The sequence below is a fragment of the Puma concolor genome, chromosome B2 (genome assembly GCF_028749965.1).
Source record: "Puma concolor isolate L17-30 chromosome B2, mPumCon1.1.hap2, whole genome shotgun sequence".
NCBI classification, from domain to species: domain Eukaryota; kingdom Metazoa; phylum Chordata; class Mammalia; order Carnivora; family Felidae; genus Puma; species Puma concolor.
In genome coordinates this window covers 1,966,333-1,987,998 of record NC_141671.1, presented here as the reverse complement: position 1 = coordinate 1,987,998, position 21,666 = coordinate 1,966,333, and the positions used below count along the sequence as shown (strand labels likewise).

The following is a 21,666-nucleotide window of genomic DNA, read 5'->3' as shown; positions in this document are numbered from 1 at the left end:
GACGCGTCTCTTGGTGGCGGCCCGTTAACCCTTCGGCTCTCGGGCCGCCGCCGGCGAGACCGCGAGAGAGGACGGAGGGCTGTGGCTTATGCTTGGCTGAAGCCGACGTCTCACGTTGCAGCGAACGCGGGCCCGCTGGGCCCTCAGAGTTCTGGCCTGAGGCCTTCCCCCGCGGCCGCGGACGTCACTGGGCCAGGCTGGGAGAGCAGCGGCTGCACCTGCGCCTGACCAGCTCCGCCTCTCCTGCGAGGCCCGCCGGCGGGAAGGCCCTCCCCGCCTCTGACTTCGTCCTCACTTCCATGCGTCCTTAACACCTTGTCCGCGTGAACCGCCACCAGCGCCACTGGGATCCTTCCTGCAAAAGCAACCCGAGATCCCCAACGGCCCCTACCAGTTACCGCTTTCCATTTTCTGTGGCCTCCCCTCGGGCAGCCAGGCTTGTGCTGCTCCCTGCTTCCAGCCACTCCCGTGTCTTTGGCCAGGGGACCCTGTTCACTCCTGTCGCTCTCTTCTTGTTCCTTCCAGTTCCCATTCACACTCTAGCACAGCGAAAGCTACACACTCTCAAGCCACATTACCTGGGCTCCTAATCCTGGCTTTATTTGCCGCTTACTAGCTGAATGACCGCAGTTAACTATATAACCTCTCTGTGCCTGACTTTCTGAATCTATAACTGAGGACAGTAATAGTAGATAGGGATGTGAGCAGTGGGTGAGGTTTTTTATGTAAAGCTCTTAGAATAATGGCTAACCTGTAATAAGCTAGGCCTACCCTAAAACGGTAGGAAGCCCTGAATTCCTTTGAGCCAAAGGAGGCTAGATTTTAAGCCAGAAGTGACAGCAGTTATTTTGCCGGACTGAGATGTCAGTGAGTCTGCTTTCTACTCAGAATGTAAGTTTGGTAGATGTTTTTTAATTGAAAAAATATCATGGTAGTACCTTCCTGAGTTTTAATTCCTCAATCTATCTCTTCTATTAATCTCCTGGCCTGGGCATGATTACCCGGTGGGCACACTCAGCTACCTCCACCCCTGCCCAGTCCTAGGGTCTGGCAGCTGCTCACCCCGGGGCCCCTGGTACTCAAGGGCAGCAGGTGCAACCGCTTCTCCAGTCTTACATTGGTTCCTGTGTAGACTGGGGTGCGCATTTGAACTAGGCATAAAATGCCTTATGCCTTTTGCTGTCAGCTCTTAAAAAAGCCGTGTACGAGTGGACCCCTGCAGTTCAAACCCATGTTGTTCAAGGGTCAGCTGTTCTTCATTTAGTCCCATTGCTCCTGCCTTTATCAGGGTAAGAAACATAGGTTGTAGTCATAATACAAGTGTTTGTTCCTCTTCCCAACATACATTTCAGTAATCTGGAGCATATCCGTGAGATAACTCCTGTAAAAACACTGTAAAATGTAAATCAGGGCACTGTGTGGAAGTGCAAATATGAGCAGCTGAAGGGGACTGTCAGGTCATGTAAGTGTCATTAGTGAATGACTGCTTTTGTTGCTTGGTGAGTAAAGGTGACCCACATGTTTGTAAAGGCCATAAGCAAATGTAATTTGGAGGGATGTTTAATTCCAGCTCGTCCTCAGAGTTCTATATAACTTGTGTGTTAGGAATTTCTTAGTAATAAGTATAGATTGTGACAAACTAATGTTATATGGTTACTGCTGAGATACCATAAGAATTATATTCCACCCCTGTGATCTGCCAAACAGAATTACCCTAAATCTAATCATGAGGACATTATCAGATAAATTCAAACTGTCGGACATTTTACAACACAATCACCCTGGACTCAGCAAAACTGTGTCAAGTAATATTTAAAAAGTGGATGTAGAAGTGTAGGTAGAGAAACTATTCTAGATTAAACAGACTAATAAGTAATCACAATCAAATGCATTTAAGGAAACTTGACTGAATTTTAATCCCATTTTAAAGACGTTATTGAGGGGTGCCTGGGTGGCTTGGTCGGTTAAGCATCTCACTTCGGCTCAGGTTATGATCTCCCGGTTTGTGGGTTGAAGCCCCACAGTGGGGCTGGAGCCTGCTTTGGATTCTGTGTCTCAGACTCTGTGCCCTCCCCCATTTGTGCTCTGTTGGCTCTCTTTCTGTCAAAAATAAATAAACATCAAAAAAATTTAAAGACATTATTGGAACAATTGAGGAATTTTGAACATATCCTGCATATTAGATAACACTACCTAATATTTAATGGTAATATTAAAGTTCTTTAGAATAATGATGGCGTTGTGGTTGTGAAGGAGAATGTCCTTCTTAGACATTGATTAGTGGAGTATTTACGGGTGAAGCATCATAATGTCTAACTTTCAGTGAGTAAGAAACACAATCTTAACAATTAGTGAATCTAGGTAAAGGATATGCCGGTGTTTAACTTTTCTGTAGGTTTGAAAGGTTTTTTTAATATTTGGGGGAAATTTATGTAAAACAATTTTGAGAAAGATCTTTCAATACATTTCTGTGCTCTATCTGAATGGATATTTGCTCATCTATAAGTAAAATTAAGAAAATAAGAGACTCTCACCACGAAAAGTTATGGTAGGCATTTATTTTTATTCCTATTGTCATATTTTTTACACCACTGCTTTCTCTACTAAATCAGAGGTCAACAAACTACTGCCTACAGACCAAATTGTTCCCCTGCCTGTTTTTGTATGGCCTTAGCAAGAAATTTTATATTTTTAAATTATAGGGGAAAAATCAGAAGAAGAATAAAAGTTTGTGACATGTGAAAATTAAAGAAATTCAAATTTAAGTGTCTATAAGGAGTTTTATTAGAACACATTCATGTTCATTTACATATTTTCTATAGCTGCTTTCACTCTACAATGGTAGAACTGTAATTTAGCAAAATATTATTCCTCAAAAATTTTTTTTTTACTCTTAGGGTGCCTGGGTGGCTCAGTCAGTTAAGTGTCCAACTTCAGATCAGGTCATGATCTCACAGTTGGAGAGTTTAAGCCCCGTGTCAGGCTCTGTGCTGACAGCCTGGCGCCTCCTTTGGATTCTGTCTCTCTCTCTCTCAGTCCCTCCTCTGCTCATGCTCTGTCTCTGTCTCTCAAAAATAAGTAAGTGTTAAAAGTTTCGGGGGGCGCCTGGGTAGCTCAGTCAGTTAAACATCCAACTTCGGCTCGGGTCATGATCACACAGTTCGTGGGTTCGAGTCCCGCATCACACTCTGTGCTGATAGCTTGCGGCCTGAAGCCTGCTTCAGATTCTGTGTCTCCCTCTCTCTGCCCCGCCCCCGCTCACACTCTGTCTCCCTCTCTCTCTCTCTCAAAAATAAACATTAAAAATATTTTAAAAAATTTATTCTTCCTGTTAGAAGACTTGTGTTACAAAAATGTATTTAATTATATATTTTAACAAAATTAACTTTTATTCAGTTTCTAATCAAATACTATAATACTTTATTGTCTTTCACTAAAAAACGTAAGTATTTACAATTTTATCAGTTTGGGAAGACAAACAGAATAAAAATGGAGAAAAGTGATCAAAAGACAAATTCAATGATAGAATAAATATAGCCTATTTAAATGCCTGCCTGGCCCTGTTGGCTGCTGCCGGAGTGAATTCTCAGCCTCAGAATTAGCATAGTTCAAAATCTCCTTCAGCTTCAAAACGTCCAAGGGAGAGATTTTGGTGACTTCAAAGAAGATCTGGTGAAAATACTTGGAATGCAGAGTCTCCAGCTTATTGCAAGGACACAAAATCAGCAGGATGTTCAACTGGTTGATCAAGGGGTGAAGATCAGAGGTCTTGTAGCCACTGTAATACTCCAGGGTAGGAGCCCAGTGTCTGAACTTTTTCACGTAGACAGCCAAGAGGAAGGAGTCAGCAGCTAGCTTGGAAGGGCTTTCCAGGATATAGTCCTATTCCTGCAGTCGTCTCACAGATGAAGCGGCACGGGGTCAATGCCTTCGTGCTGGCATGGAGATACCTAGTGTATCTGCACAGGAAGTGATAGGCGATGGGAATACTGATATCAAGTTTGAGAGTTTGCAGTTTGCCAACTTCCATGCATCTTGCTGATAAATATATAAAAATCTAATTTTATCTTATTCGATTTAATTTCCCACCTCATTTAGAGTCTTAGCATCAGGAAAGCACTTATACCTAAATTCTGATTTAGTTTTTCTGTCACTTTCCAAGTCTGTTAAATAACTGAGGTCAACTTAACTACAGACAACCAAGGTGATGGTAATGCCTATGTACATTTTAAGCTAAGAGGGAAATGATCTTGCATGAAATGCTAGCCATTTCAGACAGTGAACATAGTGTATGCATAAACTGGTTCCCAACCACAAAATTCCTGAAGAAATTAACCAAATTAGGAGACATCTACAAGACTGGGTTGCCCTCTCTCTCTGCCCCTCCCCCGTTCATGCTCTGTCTCTCTCTGTCCCAAAAATAAATAAACGTTGAAAAAAAAAAAAACATTTACAAGACTGGGTTGAATGCTTCCCTGCATTTCAGGGGTAGAAACGTCTGTGAATTTTAAGAATTAAAATCATGCCTCTGGTCTTCACTTGGCTCAGAGGCTGAGCTTAAACTTTTTGATTCCAAAAGTTCTGGTGCTTGCTTCCAGTAGGAACAAGTGGGGTTTTGAAGTCTATAAACGTGCTTCGCCATGAAACTGGTGGACAGGCTCCTTTCTAAGGGATCAACAAAAGGAGCACGGGAAGTAAGGGGCTCCCACCAAGGGGTGACGATAAAGAGGACCGAGGGGATCATGGAGACTTGAAGGGTATCAAGATGGTTAAAGGCGAATACCCAAGAGGAGTAGCAGACGTTTGAACAGTATAAGGGTCACTGGCGCAAATTCCTCTATTTGTGTCCCCGAGGGCCAAGAGCAGCGCAGGCAAATCGGAACCACGAGAGGAGCGGCGCATCTCCACCAAATGCCCCAGGGAAACCTTACGGCCTGACGCCTTCCGCCCTCGCCCGCGCGCCACGCCTTCGCCTACCAACCCACCGGAAGCGGAAGCCTTGCGGGCACCGTTGCTGACGCGCCTGCGTGGGCACCGTTGCTGTGGCGCCTGCGTGGGCGGGAAGTGCCGGCAGTACGCAGTCTCCGTGGCCACTGCTGGGCGTTGGCCGTTTGGTTGCCGGTGGAGGCGTGGCTCATGGCCCCGGTGTCCCAGTCCCGCTATCCCGAGGACGCCGCCGGCTCTCGGAGGCGGCGACGCAGCTCTGTGGGGAGCCCGCCGTCCGCGCTGGCCAGACGCTTCCCTTGTGGAGGCCGCTCCCGCTCTCACTCCCGCGGCCGCGAGGGCCTCAGGCCTTCGTGGGGGGTGTCGGGCGCTGGCGACCCGAGTCCGCTGGGCCGATCTGAGTCTCGGGCACAGCCTTCGGGGCCCCGCAACTACGCGTTCTCGTGCTCTTCCGTCCACTCTGGCGGATGCCGCTTCCATCACCACCACTATGCGGGCGACCTGCAGTGGGCCAAAGAGTATGAGAAGGAGAAGGAGGAGAGCTATCGTCAGAGGTGGCTGAAAGAGAGAGAGAGGATTGGGGAGCTGGGAGCTCCTGAGGTGTGGGGGCTCTCTCCAAAGTTTCCTGAGCCGGATTCTGATGAACATACCCCAGTGGAGGATGAAGCGGTAAAGAGTCAGGAGACCAGCAGTTCAGATTCCAGCTCCGAAGAAAACGGGAATACCAGTCGTTCAAAAAGCAAGAAAAAAAGAAAGAAAAAGTCTAAAACGAAACATAGGAAACATTCTGATAATAGTGATAGTAATTCAGACTCCGACATTAATTCTAGTTCTGATGATAAAAAGAGGGCCAAAAAAGCCAAGAAGAAGGAAAAGAAGAAACACAGGGCAAAAAGAACCAAGAAAAAGAAGAATAAGAAGACTAAGAAAGAATCCAGTGACTCAAGCTTTAAAGATGCAGAAGGGGAGTTGCCAGAAGATACCTGGATTGAGCAGCCAAAGATTACAGATACCATGGATCTAATAGGCCCAGAAGCACCTGTAATACATATCTCTCAAGATGAGAAACCTTTGAACTATGGCCATGCTCTGCTCCCAGGTGAAGGTGCAGCAATGGCTGAGTATGTGAAAGCTGGAAAGCGAATCCCACGAAGAGGTGAAATTGGGCTGACAAGTGAAGAGATTGCTTCATTTGAATGCTCAGGTTATGTCATGAGTGGTAGCAGGCATCGTAGAATGGAGGCTGTACGACTGCGTAAAGAGAACCAGATCTACAGTGCTGATGAGAAGAGAGTTCTTGCATCCTTTAACCAAGAAGAAAGACGAAAGAGAGAGAATAAGATGCTAGCCAGTTTCCGAGAGATGGTGTACAGAAAGACAAGAGGGAAAGATGACAAGTAAGGACCTTGTGTTGTACAGTGGGACTTTAACAACAATTTTATGTAATCAAAACAATATGAAAAGACTTAACGGTGCTACTGTATCTATGATGTTAGAAAGTCCTTCAAGGGGCGCCTGGGTGGCACAGTCGGTTAAGCGTCCGACTTCAGCCAGGTCACGATCTCGCGGTCCGTGAGTTCGAGCCCCGCGTCGGGCTCTGGGCCGATGGCTCGGAGCCTGGAGCCTGTTTCCGATTCTGTGTCTCCCTCTCTCTCTGCCCCTCCCCCGTTCATGCTCTGTCTCTCTCTGTCCCAAAAATAAATAAAAAACGTTGAAAAAAAATTAAAAAAAAAGTCCTTCAAGAAAAAGCTGCTGAGATCTGTATTTATTTTTAACTTAATACGTGCACATAGTTTAAAAAATATTCAAATGCTATAGTAGAAGTTAATAAAAGGTCTTTCACCCTAGTCGCTAATTCTTCTCCCCAAAGAAATCTTTTTGAGGTCTTTTATGTCTGTTCATAAGTTCTGTGTCTATGCAAGCATATTTCAGGATAAAGGCTGGAGATATTAACCTGAAGGTTATTTTCCCTGTTGCTCTGATTTCTCTCTCTCTTGAAGGGCCTTATGGAGCCCTTCATTTGTCCCAAGGAAGACCAGAAGAACCCCAGAAAGAAGAGAGGATTCAATTGAATGTAGACTTCTGGTTGCAATTAACAGCTGGTGTTAAAAAGTAAAGATTTACTGGCTCATGAAATTGCAAAGTCCTCCGGGAGAATGGGTGTCCTGTGTGGCTTTATGCGACTTTGGCTTTCTTCTTCATCATGGGTCATCTTCCTCCTTAGGCTAGTTTCCCTTAAATAACAAAAAGGCTGCCAAAGGTTCTGGATTTGATTATATACTTCCTGGTCCACCTCTGAAGAAAGAACATTTCTGTCTTGGCATTCCAAATAAGAATCCTGAGATTCACCCTAATTGGATTAGCTTAAGTTACATGCCCACTCTCAAAAAAATGTACTGTTGCCATGGAAATAGGCCCACTCCTGGAGCTGTAGGTATAGTCCATTTATAGGCTACATACATGGGGAAGAACTGGAAGGCAGATAGGCAACCAAAAAAATGCCAAATATAGTTGTGAATGATTTCTAAAAACCAATACATGTGCTTTCAAGCCAAAATTTTGCTGAAGCTTGGTTTTGAATATTGGGGAATACCTGATTGGAGGGGAGATAGGGTTTATCCATAAAATAGATATAAAGAAGAAAAGATGAAGGTCCATGGTGCTTGGGGTCTTCCAAAGAGTGGATTAGCTGCCACCTTAGACTAAGAGGACAAGGAAAGAAATGAGCAGGTATAAAGAAGAATGCAGTTGGTGGAGCTCATGAAAAGGAGATCAGATCAGGAGGGATCTCATGGACAACAGAGTTGACTAGCTAGCACCGGTACTGGAGAAGACTTTAGAGTGAGCTCCACTCATGGTCTATCATAAACCTTTGTTTTTATCCAGTGACATCTGCCTGAATTTTAAGATTTCATTTCATCACTAGGCAAACTACCTCATTTGAAAAGGGGGCCCTGTGGCGCACCTGGGTGGTTCAGTTAGTTCAGTTAGCATCCGCTCCACCTCTTGATTTCAGCTCAGGTCATGATCCCAGGACTTGGGCCCCATGTCAGCCCCATGTCAGGCTTGGGATTCTCTCTCCCTCTCTGTCTGCCCCTCTCCCTGGCTCATGCACTATCTCTTAAGAAGAAGGGGAAGTAGAAGCGAGGAGAAGGAGAAGAAAAATAGAGTAAACTCCCTTTTCAAGGCTCAAGACCCTACTAAACCCCACAGAACTGAAGGTGAAGGGGTTCTAGAATCTCACAGGCAGTGTGATGTGGAAGGGCACTTTCATCCTAGTAAATGACATTGACGCCGAACCACACTACCTTGAGAATTTCCCCAAAGAGGGTTGGGCAACACTACTAAAAACCAGTGTTACATATGTATATTTCTATTTTTAGAAACAAACCATACAGCATTACATGCATGGACTTACACCTTGCATTTTTCACTTAATATATCTTGGAGATGTTGTAATCAGTGCATATAAATCTACCTTATTCTTTTTAATTAATGACTTTATAATATATTGAATGAAAGGACCATATTTTATTGGATGTTTAAGATGTTTCCTATATTTTGCAATTACACAGTATCATAGTGAAAATCTTTGTGGATATGGCCACCTAGAAGTAGAGTTCTTGGATCAAAAGGAAAATATTTATTAAGTGCTTTTCTTTTTTTAAATGTGTATAGTGTCTTCTCTTTTTAAGTTACTTATTTATTTTGAGAGAGAGCACTGGGGCGGGACAGAGACAATCCCATGCAGGCTTTGTGCTGTCAGTGCAGAGCCTGATGCAAGGCTTGAACTCATGAACTTTTGAGATCATGACCTGAGCTGAAACCAAGAGTTAGATGCCTAAGCGTCTGAGCCACGCAGGTGCCCCTAATAGGTGCTTTTTATATACTAGGGACTATGCCAGGTGCTGGCTGTAAACCAGAGAGCAAATTAAGTTTGATCTTTGCCATCACAGAATTTTACATTCTACTGGAGGAGACAGGCCTTTAAAAAACTAACAGACAATATGTATTAATTGCAGTATGCTGTGAAGAAAATAAAGGACTAGAGACAGTAATTGGGGGACATTTTTGAAGGAGTGGTCAGGAGGGGCACCTCGGTGACTCAGTCGGCTGGGCGTCGGACTTCGGCTCAGGTCATGTTCTCACGGTTCATGGTTCCAGCCCCGCGTTGGGCTCTGTGCTGACAGCTCAGAGTCTGGAGCCTGCTTCCGATTCTGTCTCCCTCTCTCTGGCCCTCCCCCACTCACGCTCTGTCTCACTCTCTCTCTCAAAGATAAATAAACATTTTGTAAAAAAAATTTTAAAAAGGGTGTTCAGGAAGAGTTTAAGAATGTCACGTGTAAGTTCTATGTGTTTTTACATTTTAATAGGATTGCAACATTGCTTTCCAAATAAAATTTACCAGTTCTCACACCTATATCATCAACAATATCGTACTTCTAAACCTTTTGATCTTTGCCAATCTGATGGGTGAAAGGTGGCATTTTATTTTTTTATGTTCATTTAAGAGCAAAGTTGAGCATCTTTTCATATATATATATATATATATACACACATGTATATATACATGTGTATATACGTATATACATGAGTCCTATAATTTTTGGTGTATGTGTGTGAAGTACTCACATTGGCTTCGCCCATTTTCCTACTGGCTTGTTGGTCTTTTCTTATTAATCATAAGAATTCTTCAAATAATAAATTCTCTCTCACATGTCTTGGAAATATTTCCCCTCTTGTCTGCCTTCTGAATAGCTTTTCTGGGAAACACTTGATCATATTGTTCTTTAAGGCCCAAAGATTCCCTAATACTAGCCAATTAAATATCTTTGTCTTTTTCACTTGGCAGAAAGATGCAGCTGAGAAGGCAAGGCAGAATTAGAGGGTTTTGCCAAAATGATAAAATACACACAATGCAACACACAGTGCCATGCTCAGAGCAGAGTTCCCATGACAGTATTCTGTGCCGTCAGTAGGATTGACTTCCTGGTTAATGTTGTTATTAGGGTCCTGCCAATATATCTGCCTTAAAACAAGACTGTGAGATTTATAATTTGATTACAGATCATGTTGTCTCAGGGGAGCTAATAAAAGGCAGTAGAACTTTTTTTCCTTTTTAAGTAGTGTTGCCCAGAGTACATGGTTATGGGTTGTGGAATAGAAGAAAAACAGAACAACAAAAAATTTGTGTCATATTTAGGCTTCAAAAACCATCAGAATCATTGTTTACTAAACTCTATTCAAGGAGCCAGTTGAACAGATCAAATAGCTTGAATTAACCACCAGAGTTACACTGAGGGTTTTTATTTTTTTATTATTATTATTATTTACGTATTTATTTAAGAGAGAGTAAGGGGAGAGGGGCAGAGGGAGAGAGAGGGAGAATCTTTTTTTTTTATTATTTTTTTAATGTTTATTTATTTTTTTGAGACAGAGAGAGACAGAGCATGAACAGGGGAGGGGCAGAGAGAGAGGGAGACACAGAATCTGAAGCAGGCTCCAGGCTCTGAGCTGTCAGCACAGAGCCTGACGCGGGGCTTGAACCCACGGACCGTGAGATCATGACCTGAGCCAAAGTCGGACACTTAACCGACTGAGCCACCCAGGCACCCCGGAGAGGGCGAATCTTAAGCGGGCTCCAGATCCACCTGAAGTCCGACTTGGGGATCAATCCCATGACCCTGGGATCATGACCTGAGCTGAAATCAAGAGTCAGATGCTCACCTGACTGAGCCACCCAGGCACCCCTACACGTAGTTTTATTCAGTACTGAGAAACAGCCCAAGAAAGCAAATTAGATTGGCTACTGCTGTTTAATTACAATCCATAAATTTTGTGAGACATCGTTAATTTTACCATGAGCCATTATTTTATGACTTTGGGGGATTATGTAAAATAGTGTTTCACGAGATATAAAAACTCCTCCACTGGAATAAGGGGTTCTAATGAGGATTTCGCGGTAGATTTTCTCCTTTTCTTCACCTTCTCCTTCTTCTTTAGCACAAGAGGAGATATTTTCTACCTATAGCTATAAGCAACTTAGGGAGTAAGAAATTATTAATTTGGCAAATAGCTGTCTTTTTACTCTTAACAAATTCAGGGGCATTTTTATGAGAATCCTTGTAAGATTTCACAGTCAGTCTTGGGGGAGGGTTTTTTTTTTTTTTTTTTTTGAGATGTATATGGTTTTGGCATATAAAGGTAGTATCCATCTATTCCTATTTTATTAGGAGTTTCCCCTTTTAATCAGAAATGCATGTCAAATTTTATTAAATGACTTATTAGCATTTAGGGATCATAGGATTTTTCTTTATTTGCGTATTAATAAGATGGTTTAAAGTTATAGATCTCCAGGCGCCTGGGTGGCTCAGTCTGTTAAGTGTCCAACTTTGGCACAGGTCACAATCTCGAGGTTCATGGCTTCAAACCCTGTGTCAGGCTCTTAGTTATCAGTGCGGAGCCAGCTTTGATTCCTCTGTCTCCCTCTCTCTCTGCCTCTCCCCGACTCTCTCTCTTGAGCATGCGCGCTCTCTCTCTGTCTCTCAAAAATAAATACACGTTGAAAAGAATTATAGATTTCCTAATATTAAACTATGAATTAAATTTATTGGACTCATTTGTAGGTTTTTGGTTGTTTGTACCACTCACTGGTCACATAATTTTCTATTTAAAATTCAGAATAATGATGGGGCACCTCGGTGGCTCAGTTGGTTAAACATCTGACTCTTGATTTTAGCAAGCCCTGTGTCAGGCTCCTCGTTGGCAGCACAGAACCTGCTTGGGATTCTCCTTCTCTCCCTCTCTCTCCCTGCTTGCACTCTCCCTCTCCCAAAATAAATAAATAAACTTTAAAAATTTCAGAATAGTAATATCTTGCCGTACGGGTGGAAGCAGAGAGAAATGCAGAAAGCATCATTACAAAAAGATAACTGCTAATCTTATGCTATAGCATGGTAGCATGACTTGTAATGCAATTGTGCCTCTAGTGATCATATAGAAAAGGAAACTTTTATTTTTAATATCTTAAGAATGGACCTGATGAAAACATACAGACCACCATTTTGTTTACAAAAATAAGGATAATTCTGGGGGTGCCTGGGTGGCTCAGTTGGTTGGGCGTCCGACTTCAGCTCAGGTCACGATCTCGCGGTCCGTGAGTTCAAGCCCCGCGTCGGGCTCTGTGCTGACAGCTCAGAGCCTGGAGCCTGCTTCAGATTCTCTGTCCCCCCCTCTCTCTGCCCCTCCCCTGCTCATGTTCTGTCTCTGTCTGTCTCAAAAACAAATAGTAACATTAAAAAAATATAAAAAAAAAACAAACTAAGGATAATCCTGGAAAATGAAAATCTCAAGTATGAAAATTGATTTTTGTTATTAGCAACATGTAGACTATCCTGGTAAAAATAGCATTTTTATTTATTCTCATCTACATCTACCCCTTCCAAAAGATACAGACTACTTAAATTAAAAATGCGCACCTTGAATTTTGTAAAAATACTTTGTTAACCTGCATTACTGGTTTTGGTTTTCATGGGATATTCAATACAATACCAATAATCTGAGCCTTGATACTATGAGTGACATTTAAGAAGCCAGTCATCGTAGGGAGTTTGAAAGGGGCAGTAAATGAATTAAGATCTTTACTTCCTTTTTTAAAACTTTTATTTATTTGTTTGTTTGTTTATTGAGAGAATATGAGAGGGGGAGGGGCAGAGAGACGGAGAGAGAGAATCACAAGTAGGCTCCATGCTGCCAGCACAGAGCGTGACATGGGACTTGATCCCACAAACCGTGAGATCATGATCTGAGCTGAAATCAAGAGCTGGGCTCTCAAGTGACTGAGCCACCCAGGCACTCCTATTTACTTCCTTTTTAAATTAAATTTTATGGTTATCCCTTATATAATTGGTGTAAAATATATAAGCCCTTCTTTAGAAAGAGAAAATCAGACATGAGTTTTCTGTTCAAGAAAAAATGTTAAGTTCTAATTAGTAAAATATTTGCATTCATTGGATTTGTTTGCCTTAGTAAGTTTTAAAGTGAACATGTTTCATTGCTACTTTAAAAGATACTTCCAAGCTTCTGGCACCCAAGGAGGAAAGGGTAACTCTCCTTGTCACAATGAAAGGTGTTTTTTTTTTTTTCTTTTGTTCTGATCATTTCAATGCTGAAGACACTGAATAAATTACCTGTCATAAAACAATGATTAGTATGATATTTAATGCTTTTTCAAAACTATTAATTAATCAGACGTTTGTTTAGATTTTTAAAAGGACTTATCTCATTCAAAGACTCTAAATACAGTTTTTGGTAAAATGAACAAGAGGGAATATTCTGTATCCTTCTGTAGAATTTTTGGTAAAGTGATATCTAATGCTTTTTCCCCTGAAACCTACATTCATTGCAAAGTATTGTAGATTATCCTTTTACAGTAATAGACTTAAATTTCATTACCTTAAATATTCCAGTTCAAATACATTTTCATTGTTCAATTTAATCTTCAGATCTTTGCTACTATGAAAAAAGGGGAAAAACCCCATGCGTTGACTTTTTTTTTTTTTGCCATTGTGTTTAACGACTGTTTAAATCGGGGAGAAATGGAAAAGTATGTGACCGTGTTTAATTTATGAAGCAGCAAAGTGGAAACGACGGCTCATCAGGGAAACACTGAACTGGGCTAGCCTGTTTTTATTTGAAGGAAATTAAGTCCGGCTTAAAAAAGAGAAAAGCCCGCGCGCGCACCTGCACACCGCGGTAGGGCGGATTGAGCCGGACACCATCGAGCCGCGGTCCTCCGCGTGCCTAGAGCGGAAGCGACGTCGCGCTGGGGGGCGGGTGTTGGCGCTCGGCGCGTAGCGCAGACGGTGCCGGAGCAAGCGTGGCTGCGCCTGCTCGTCAGCTGTCGGGTGCGTAGCGTCAGTGCTGGGGCTTGGGAGGGCCCGCGGCCGAGACTGGGGGCCAGTGGGGCCCCAGGTGCAGGGAAACGCTCGGCGACGAAGGAGCCGGGCGGGAGATGTCCGCCGAACTGGGCACAGCGTCGGCTGCACAGGCGTCGTCCCGTGAGCGCAGTATTAAATCCCTATCGAAGGTAAGCCTCGGAGGCTGGTACTGGAGCAGAAACCTGAAGGACATGGTGAGACCGATGTGGCCTTTGGGGGACGAGCTTTCAGGCAGAGGGAACCGCCTGCTTGACGCACCGGAGGAGTAGCCAGGCCCCCAGGCCACCGTGGGCGGGGCTCAGTGTGCGGGGTGGTTTGGAGGTTTTGGGGGGCATCTGTAGTTGGGGACTCACGATGAGATGAGACCCGAGGGGCTCTTGAACCAGAAAAGTGGTCAGTAGCGGCCAGATTGCTGACCTACCTGGAAGGTGGAGCCAGCAGGCGCTGCTGTTGGAGCAGATGTGCATTGTGAGAAAGAAGGCAACGATCATCCCAAGGGTTTGGCCTGCGGCTGCAAGAGCTACTGAAGGAAAGATCTGAGCTTGAGCTTTGGGACCTTGTGTCAGTTATTTAGCTGTCCGTGTCCCGGTACCTTGCTCTGTACAGTGAAATTTGTACTCGTGTCTTGATGCAATTGTGTGAGGATTAAATGCATAACTTTAATAAAGTACATACAACAGTTATGGGGCGCCTGGGTGGCTCAGCCGGTTAATCGTCTGACTTCGGCTCAGGTCATGATCTCTCGGTTCGTAAGTTCAAGCCCCGCGTCAGCCTCTATGCTGACAGCTCAGAGGCTGGAGCCTGCCTCGGATTCTGTGTCTCCCTCTCTGTCTGCCCCTCCTCTGCTCATGCTCTGTCTCTGTCTGTCCCCAAAATAAATAAAACATTAAAAAATTAAAAAAAGTGCATGCAACAGTTGTGCTGGCTTATTGTTTCATTATGCTGAGACATGAAGGGTGTGTGGGCACAAATGAGAAAATTGGACGATGAGGAGTGTTCCAGGAAGGAGTAAGACGTGGGAGGACCCAGGAACAGGAGAGCATTGAAAGTCTGAGGAACTGAAAGTTCACTAGTCATAAGAAAATTTTAATTTTTTTTTTTTTTTTTTTTTGAGAGAGAAAGAGACCGAATTCAAGTCGGGGAGGGGCAGAGAGAGAAGGAGACACAGAATCCGAAGTAGGCTCCAGGCTCTGAGCTGTCAGTACAGAGCGAGAAGTGGGGCTCGAACCCACGGACTGGGGAATCATGACCTAAGCTAAAGTCGGACACTTAACCGACTGAGCCACCCAGGTGCTCTGGATTTGACTTTTTGTATCTTAGGTCCATTTTTTGACCAAAAGAAAAAAACATATATGTATGTGTTAGCTGGGACTTACCACGCACACATCCTGGACTATATAACAGCAAGCTGTATTTGGAACCTAACTGGGTTTTATAGCTCTTTTTAAACCCAGGAGCCATTTTTCACAATTCATTTAGATGTCTGTGTAATCCAGAACAATACTTTTTATTTATGTGAAATCGACTGTTTTGAGGAGTCCGTGTCTGTTGTAGATAAGATTCCTTTGGGATTTATCAGAAAGTCTCCTCATTATTAGATTCATGTTAAATATTTAGTGAAAATGCTGCATAAGTGATAAGGCAGAAGGTCAGTAGTTGTCTGTTGTTGTTGCCAGGCTTGATCATTTGATTAGGTTTGTGGCTGCCAGACATCTCCATTTATTTCCCTTTGTAATTAATACACAGTTAGCATGATGATTCTTTGAGATCGTGAGAATGCCCTTTTACCCAGTTCTTTTGCCCAGTGCCTTTGCCCATGTGGTCCTTGATTCAGTTGGTTATTTTGTCAAGCTGCAAAATGGTGATTTTTCAGATGTGTTATTCCTGCTCTGTCAGCCGGCAATCTTCTGTAGAACAGAGTTTTCTCATTCTGTATGTGTGTTCCATTTTTAGGAATGGTCGTTTCAGAGAAAGAAAATTTGATAGCGATTATTGCAAATGTATAAGCCCAACCAAGGCGTGTTGCTGTTGTTATTATTGTTCCTACTACTGTTATTGTTTCCGTGATTCTTGGTTTTACATTTTCAGGAGGAGACCATCAAAAGGAAGTTTTCTGAAGCAGAGAGAGCAAACACGCGGACACTGGGGATGGCGACAGCACCGCTCGGCGCCCGTTCCCCAGCTCCTCTGAATCTGAAGAAGGAGGTGCTTCGGACCATGAAGGGGGATCCCCACTCTACTGGGGAACAGGGAGTCCGGCTGCCGGGAGATGGCACAGGCCTGGGGCAGGAGCCGTTGTGCAAACAGTTCAGGCAGTTGCGCTATGAGGAGACCACAGGGCCCCGGGAGGCGCTGCGCCGGCTCCGCGAGCTGTGCCGCCAGTGGCTGCGGCCCGAGACGCACAGCAAGGAGCAGATCCTGGAGCTGCTGGTGCTGGAGCAGTTCCTGACCATCCTGCCTGCCGAGCTCCAGGCTCGGGTGCGGGAGCACCATCCGGAGAGCGGGGACGAGGTGGTGGTTGTTCTGGAGGATTTGCAGCCAGAGCTTGGAGACGCAGGAAAGCAGGCGGTGAGGACCAGATGTGCCCTTTTGCAGGAAAGCAGGAGTTGGGACCTGGGGCCGGAGGCGAGGGCATGAGCTGGGCACCCGGGGAGGGCCTGCGGAGCTCCTGTTCGGGTTCTTTCCTGTCCGGTGCTCAGAGCCATTGGCTCGTCCCACGGCGTCACCTGCTGTCCCCTGGGAGGGACCGGCCGTGCTGCTTCCCCAGCCTCTTCTTTGTCCCCTGGGCTTTCTCCTTCTTCTTCTCACGTGGGAGTGTCTCTCTGAACAGCACTTTCCTCCTCAGCCCACAGGTTCCTAACTGTCCCTGCATGTCCCCGCATGTCCCTAGGACCCAGGCCAGGCTGAAGAGCAGATGATACTGGCGGGGGCGGCAGCCCCGGTGGAAGCAGTGCGGGGGCAGCGCACCCAGCCGGAGCATGAAGTTCTGGAGCCTGAAGGAGACAAGGGTAAGCAGCAGCTGCGTCTCGGGGCGGGCGAGAGGTGGGCATCGGCGTCCCTTCCGAGGCCCCGCTGTCGTGTTTGTCTTGAGGTGGCTCTGTCGAGGTGTGGTGTCCACGTGGTGGAGTTCACTCTGAGAGTTTGGTCCGTTTGTCTCCTCAGACAGGAAGACAGTCCGTGATGCAGTCGCTGCCACAGTCAGGACTGGAGGACTCTCGTCCACCCACATTTCCCCCCATCCTTTCCATGGTGTTTGTGTTCAGCCGAAACAGGACCTCTCCTGCCCTGGCCTTCTCCTTCCCTCCTTCACTGCAGGGGTGAATAAAGAAAGGATGGCTGGTTTCTCACCCAGCCCGTGCTCCATTGCTCATTTTTTTCTTGTCTCTTTCAAATTACTGTATAATTATCACTTTTATTTCTAAATGTCACCTAGGTTAGTTTTTACTCTGCTGTCTTGTCTTCGTCGTTGAAATCCGCCTTTCTTGTTTCTGTTGCTTACGTTTCTCCCCCTCTGTCCGGCCTTACAGTCCTGCTTCCTGGTACTTGTGTCATCTCAGTGCTTCGCTGGGATTCTTACCTCCTGCTCCTTCTCCATCATTTACACTGTTAGATTCATTAACGCTGTTCCCGTCCCTAAAACCCTTCAGTGAGCTGAGTTATGCTATTCTTTCTACATATGTTTTTTTTATCATTTGAAAAATTCCATGATCAAGAGGAAGAAATAAAACCAAGAAGAAACCTACCACCTGCAGTGACTTCCAGCAGGCAGTGAGAGAGGCCTCCCTGGCGGTGGTGTCTGTTGCCTTCTCAGCCTCACATCTATGAGCTTGACTTTACCAGTTTGCTTGAGACTTTTAGCACTGACGGTTCCATGTCCTGGGAAACCCCTGAGTCCGTTCCCCTGTGGCCCCCTCACACCACGGGTCCCCTTAGTCCAGATGAATCAGGACGGTCCATCCCCCTGTGGTCCCATCACACCATGGGTCCCCTTAGTCCCGGACGAATGAGGATGGTCTGTCCCCCCATGGCCCCATCACACTGCATGTCCCCTGAGTCCTGGACAAATCAGGACTGTCCTTCCCCCTGTGACCCTATCACACCGTGGGTCCCCTTCATGCTGAGCTACATTCTGTTTCCCACTTGCTCCTTGCTGTTTGTCTCCTCTGAGTTTCTCCTGCCACGTTTCTTCTGTCTGGAGTAATTTGTCCTCGCTTTCCCTAATTCGTACTCATCCTTCAGGGCCTTAGACCTCCCTTTCTCAACCTTCCCAAGGTCCCCCAAACCTGGACGACTTTTCTGTGGAAAAGGACCTGTGTTCCTAGAGCTCCAAGATTTCTCCCATTTGACCACGTCGTATTGTTGCTGGTTCATGTCTTTTTTTCTCCTGCCAGAAAAGGGCAGGACATTGTTTTGTTTCCTGAGTCTGCTATGGCTCCTGGGTCGAACAGACCCTCAGTAAATGTTTGCTGAATGGCTGATTGTGATTCTAAACCTTCTTTTACCTTCTTTCCACCTCCCCTGTTCAATTTCTGAGTCTGTTCAAAGGTCCGCCTAATGGAAATTTGCCGAGCAAAGTAGCTGAAAGAGAGGGGCCTGACTTTTGTGAACAGCCTTGCGGAAATGAATTTAGGCCCTGTCATCCATGATGGGCACTATTTGAAATGCGACAAGTAAATGCAGTCACAGTAGATCCTTGACGCTGTTCCTTGCCCTCTGGGTCTGTTGAAAATGCTATTTTACACTCAAAGTTCAAGTTATTTTCTGGTTTCAAGACACTCCCCTCTTTTTAGTGCTTATGTCGTTATATCATGGCTGGTAAAGGATCGCTCCTGTCTTTCTGTAACCCCTCCCTCCCCTGTGGGCGGCCTCCCTCCTGCAGAGGGCCTACACACGCAAAGTGGCTTGTCCCGCTGAATCTTCCTGCCCCACACGGGACCCGCGGTCTCTGGCGGCTCCTTACCAGTCGTCCACATCATACTGACCCTCGCATGCTCTCACCTTACACTGCTTGCTGCTTTCTGTGGCCCACACTGACGAACTCGCATTGGCTGGTTATTCCTGCTGCTTACAACGGCTCCTGCCTGTCGTTCTCGCTCTGCATCTTTGTTCTTACTCCTGTCCTCTTCACCCGCCTGTGCCTGCGGGCCTGAGCTTAGGTGTTATCGGCAGACATTGCTTACGATCTTTCACGTACCACAAACGTGAGCTAATTATCCCAGCACCGAGGTCCCCTGTCTTGTTGAACTGCACAGGAAGGCAGCTGCTGCTGTCCAAGGGTATCGGGAAAGTCCAAGACACTTTTGTCAACTTCATGTCACCCTCAGGGTCTTGTGGTCCAGTGGTTTTGATTCACTGGAGGACACTGAGCCCAGAGGGTTTAAATCACCTTTCTAAGATTACACAGCTAAACAGTGATACAGTGGGCATTGTGTCCACATTTCTTCATTTCCGGTGCTTTCCCTTATGAGCCCCAAGGTCCTCAGTTGACCTCACTTTAAAAAAAATTTTTTTTAAATGTTTATTTATTTTTGAGAGAGAGAGGGGGAGGGAGAGAGACCGTGAGCAGGGAGGGGCAGAGAGAGGGAGAACCAGAATCTGAAGCAGGCTCCAGGCTCTGAGCTAACAGCACAAAGCTCGATGCGGGGTTCGAACTCATGAACTGTGAGATCATGACCTGAGCCGAAGTTGGACGCCCAACCAACTGAGCCACCCAGGTGCCCTGACCTCATTTTTTTATACTCCAGCTGACAAACCATTTTGAAGAACGTATAGGCAGGCCTTTTAAGACTGTTTCCTTGTTTGCTAACTGTGTGCTGTGTATATCACATATAAAGTTCAAACCAATGGGGATAAGCTGCCTCCTACCACAATCCCCATCCTCCCCCGAGCAGCCACCGTTAACAGTTTCTTGTGTCCCCTTGCACGTATGTCCTGTGCAGATACACACAACCACAGCATTTCTACCAGCATACACGGCTTGCTTTAAATTTATTCCTCCTAGGGGCGCCTGGGTGGCTCCGTCGATTGGGCGTCCGACTTCGGCTCAGGTCATGATCTCGTGGTCCGTGAGTTCGAGCCCTGCGTCGGGCTCTGTGCTGACAGCTCAGAGCCTGGAGCCTGTTTCAGATTCTGGGTCTCCCTCTCTCTCTGACCTTCCCCCATTCATGCTCTGTCTCTCTCTGTCTCAAAAATGAATAAACATTAAAAAAAAAAATTTAAATTTATTCCTCCTAAATGCAAGTTCCTTTCCCAAAGCATCAAAAACCAAGTAATTGGTGATATATGTTTAATGTTTCAGGTGAGAAGACCAGGGTTGAGAACGGGAAGGTATTTGCAGAGACAGACTCTCGTGGAGGAGTGGAATCAGCCAGGAAAGTATCTGAACCCGTAGAGCCTTGTTCTGAGGAATCTCACTTGGAAAGGCAGCGGGTCGAGCCCAAGGAGAAGCCCGAGTATAAATGCTCAGAATGTGGGGAGGGCTTCGCCCGCCACTCGGACCTGGTCACACACGAAGGCGCGCACACGCGAGGGAAGCTCTGTGAGTCTGCGGCGTGTCACAGTACTGGTCTTACTGGATGTCAGAAAACCCGCCCTCGAGAGAAAGGTCATCAGTGTCAGGAGTGTGGGAAAGCCTTTCAGAGGAGTTCACACCTTGTCAGACACCAGAAAATCCATCTTGGCGAGAAGCCTTACCAGTGCAAAGAGTGCGGGAAGGTCTTCAGCCAGAACACAGGCCTCTTGGAACACCTCCGGATCCACACTGGAGAGAAGCCTTACTTGTGCATCCACTGTGGGAAGACCTTCCGACGCAGTTCCCACCTCAACCGGCACCAGAGAATCCACAGTCAGGAGGAGCCCTGTGAGTGCCAGGAGTGTGGGAAAACCTTCAGCCAGGCCCTTCTCCTCACCCACCACCAGAGGACCCACAGCCACTCCGGAAGCCATCGCTGTAATGAGTGTGGGAAAGCCTTCAGTCTGACTTCAGACCTCATTCGACACCATAGGATTCACACCGGAGAGAAGCCGTTCAAGTGTGACATTTGCCAGAAAGCCTTCCGCCTAAACTCCCACCTGGCTCAGCACGTGAGGATCCACAAGGAAGAAAAACCCTATGAGTGTAACAAATGCGGAGAAGCCTTCAGGCAGAGGTCGGGGCTTTTTCAGCATCAGAGATATCACCACAAAGACAGTATGGCTTGACGGGGCGTCCTGTCTGCGGAGACCATCACAGACAGGATGTCGACAAGCAAACAGCACGTCAGGAAGAGTCACTGCGGCCAATTCTAGCCTCACAGAACTCGGGGGGGTGGGGGGCCACACGGGAGGCTGTGCGCATCCACTTGTGCTCAGCCTTGGCCCATAGAGATCTGACCCTAGAGGGTACCATGGGAACAAGAGCATTCTTTACTGCAGGACTTCTCTGAGCCTTTAACATGGTAAATGCTTGATTGTGCATCTCTAGGTAGTAGAGAGCCTCATGATTGAGTTAGGGCTTTGAAGTCAGCAGCAAGTCACATATCCACAGATTTATAGGCTTAAACGGAACAAGAGCAGCTTGATAATTTTACATCTGGTGCAGTAACAATGCCTGTAAAATAAAGCTAATGACATTTGGAAATATACCACTCTTAAAGGTGTCTTAAAGTGCAGGTTTAATGGTGGACATTTTCCCCCAGTGGTTTTACTAATCACCCCCTACTGGCATCCCCCCCCCCCCCATCTGCAGAAGCATTTTAGAAAGCAAAGATGATCTAATTTTACCATTTCCCACCCCTAGTCTTGC

The 21,666-nt window shown here is 45.7% G+C and overlaps 2 protein-coding genes across 3 annotated transcripts; both read left to right on the top strand.

The window, feature by feature from the left end:
* Positions 1-5,050: 5,050 nt before the first annotated feature.
* Positions 5,051-6,453, top strand: NKAPL (NFKB activating protein like). The gene has a single exon (XM_025916974.2). The coding sequence runs from the start codon at positions 5,137-5,139 to the stop codon at positions 6,343-6,345; it is 1,209 nt and encodes a 402-aa protein (XP_025772759.2). The 5' UTR covers positions 5,051-5,136; the 3' UTR covers positions 6,346-6,453.
* A 7,329-nt stretch (positions 6,454-13,782) lies between these two features.
* On the top strand, positions 13,783-21,505 carry ZSCAN26 (zinc finger and SCAN domain containing 26). Of its 2 annotated transcripts, none has more exons than XM_086705740.1 (4): positions 13,783-13,850; positions 15,972-16,451; positions 16,774-16,891; positions 20,182-21,505. In XM_086705740.1, exons 2-4 carry the CDS (start codon positions 16,032-16,034, stop codon positions 21,081-21,083), a joined length of 1,440 nt encoding a protein of 479 aa, XP_086561866.1. In that variant the 5' UTR covers positions 13,783-13,850; positions 15,972-16,031; the 3' UTR covers positions 21,084-21,505. The 2 variants fall into 2 exon arrangements, with proteins under 2 accessions (XP_086561866.1, XP_086561865.1); XM_086705739.1 differs by lacking the exon at positions 13,783-13,850 and adding an exon at positions 13,857-14,032.
* The last annotated feature ends 161 nt before the right edge of the window (positions 21,506-21,666 follow it).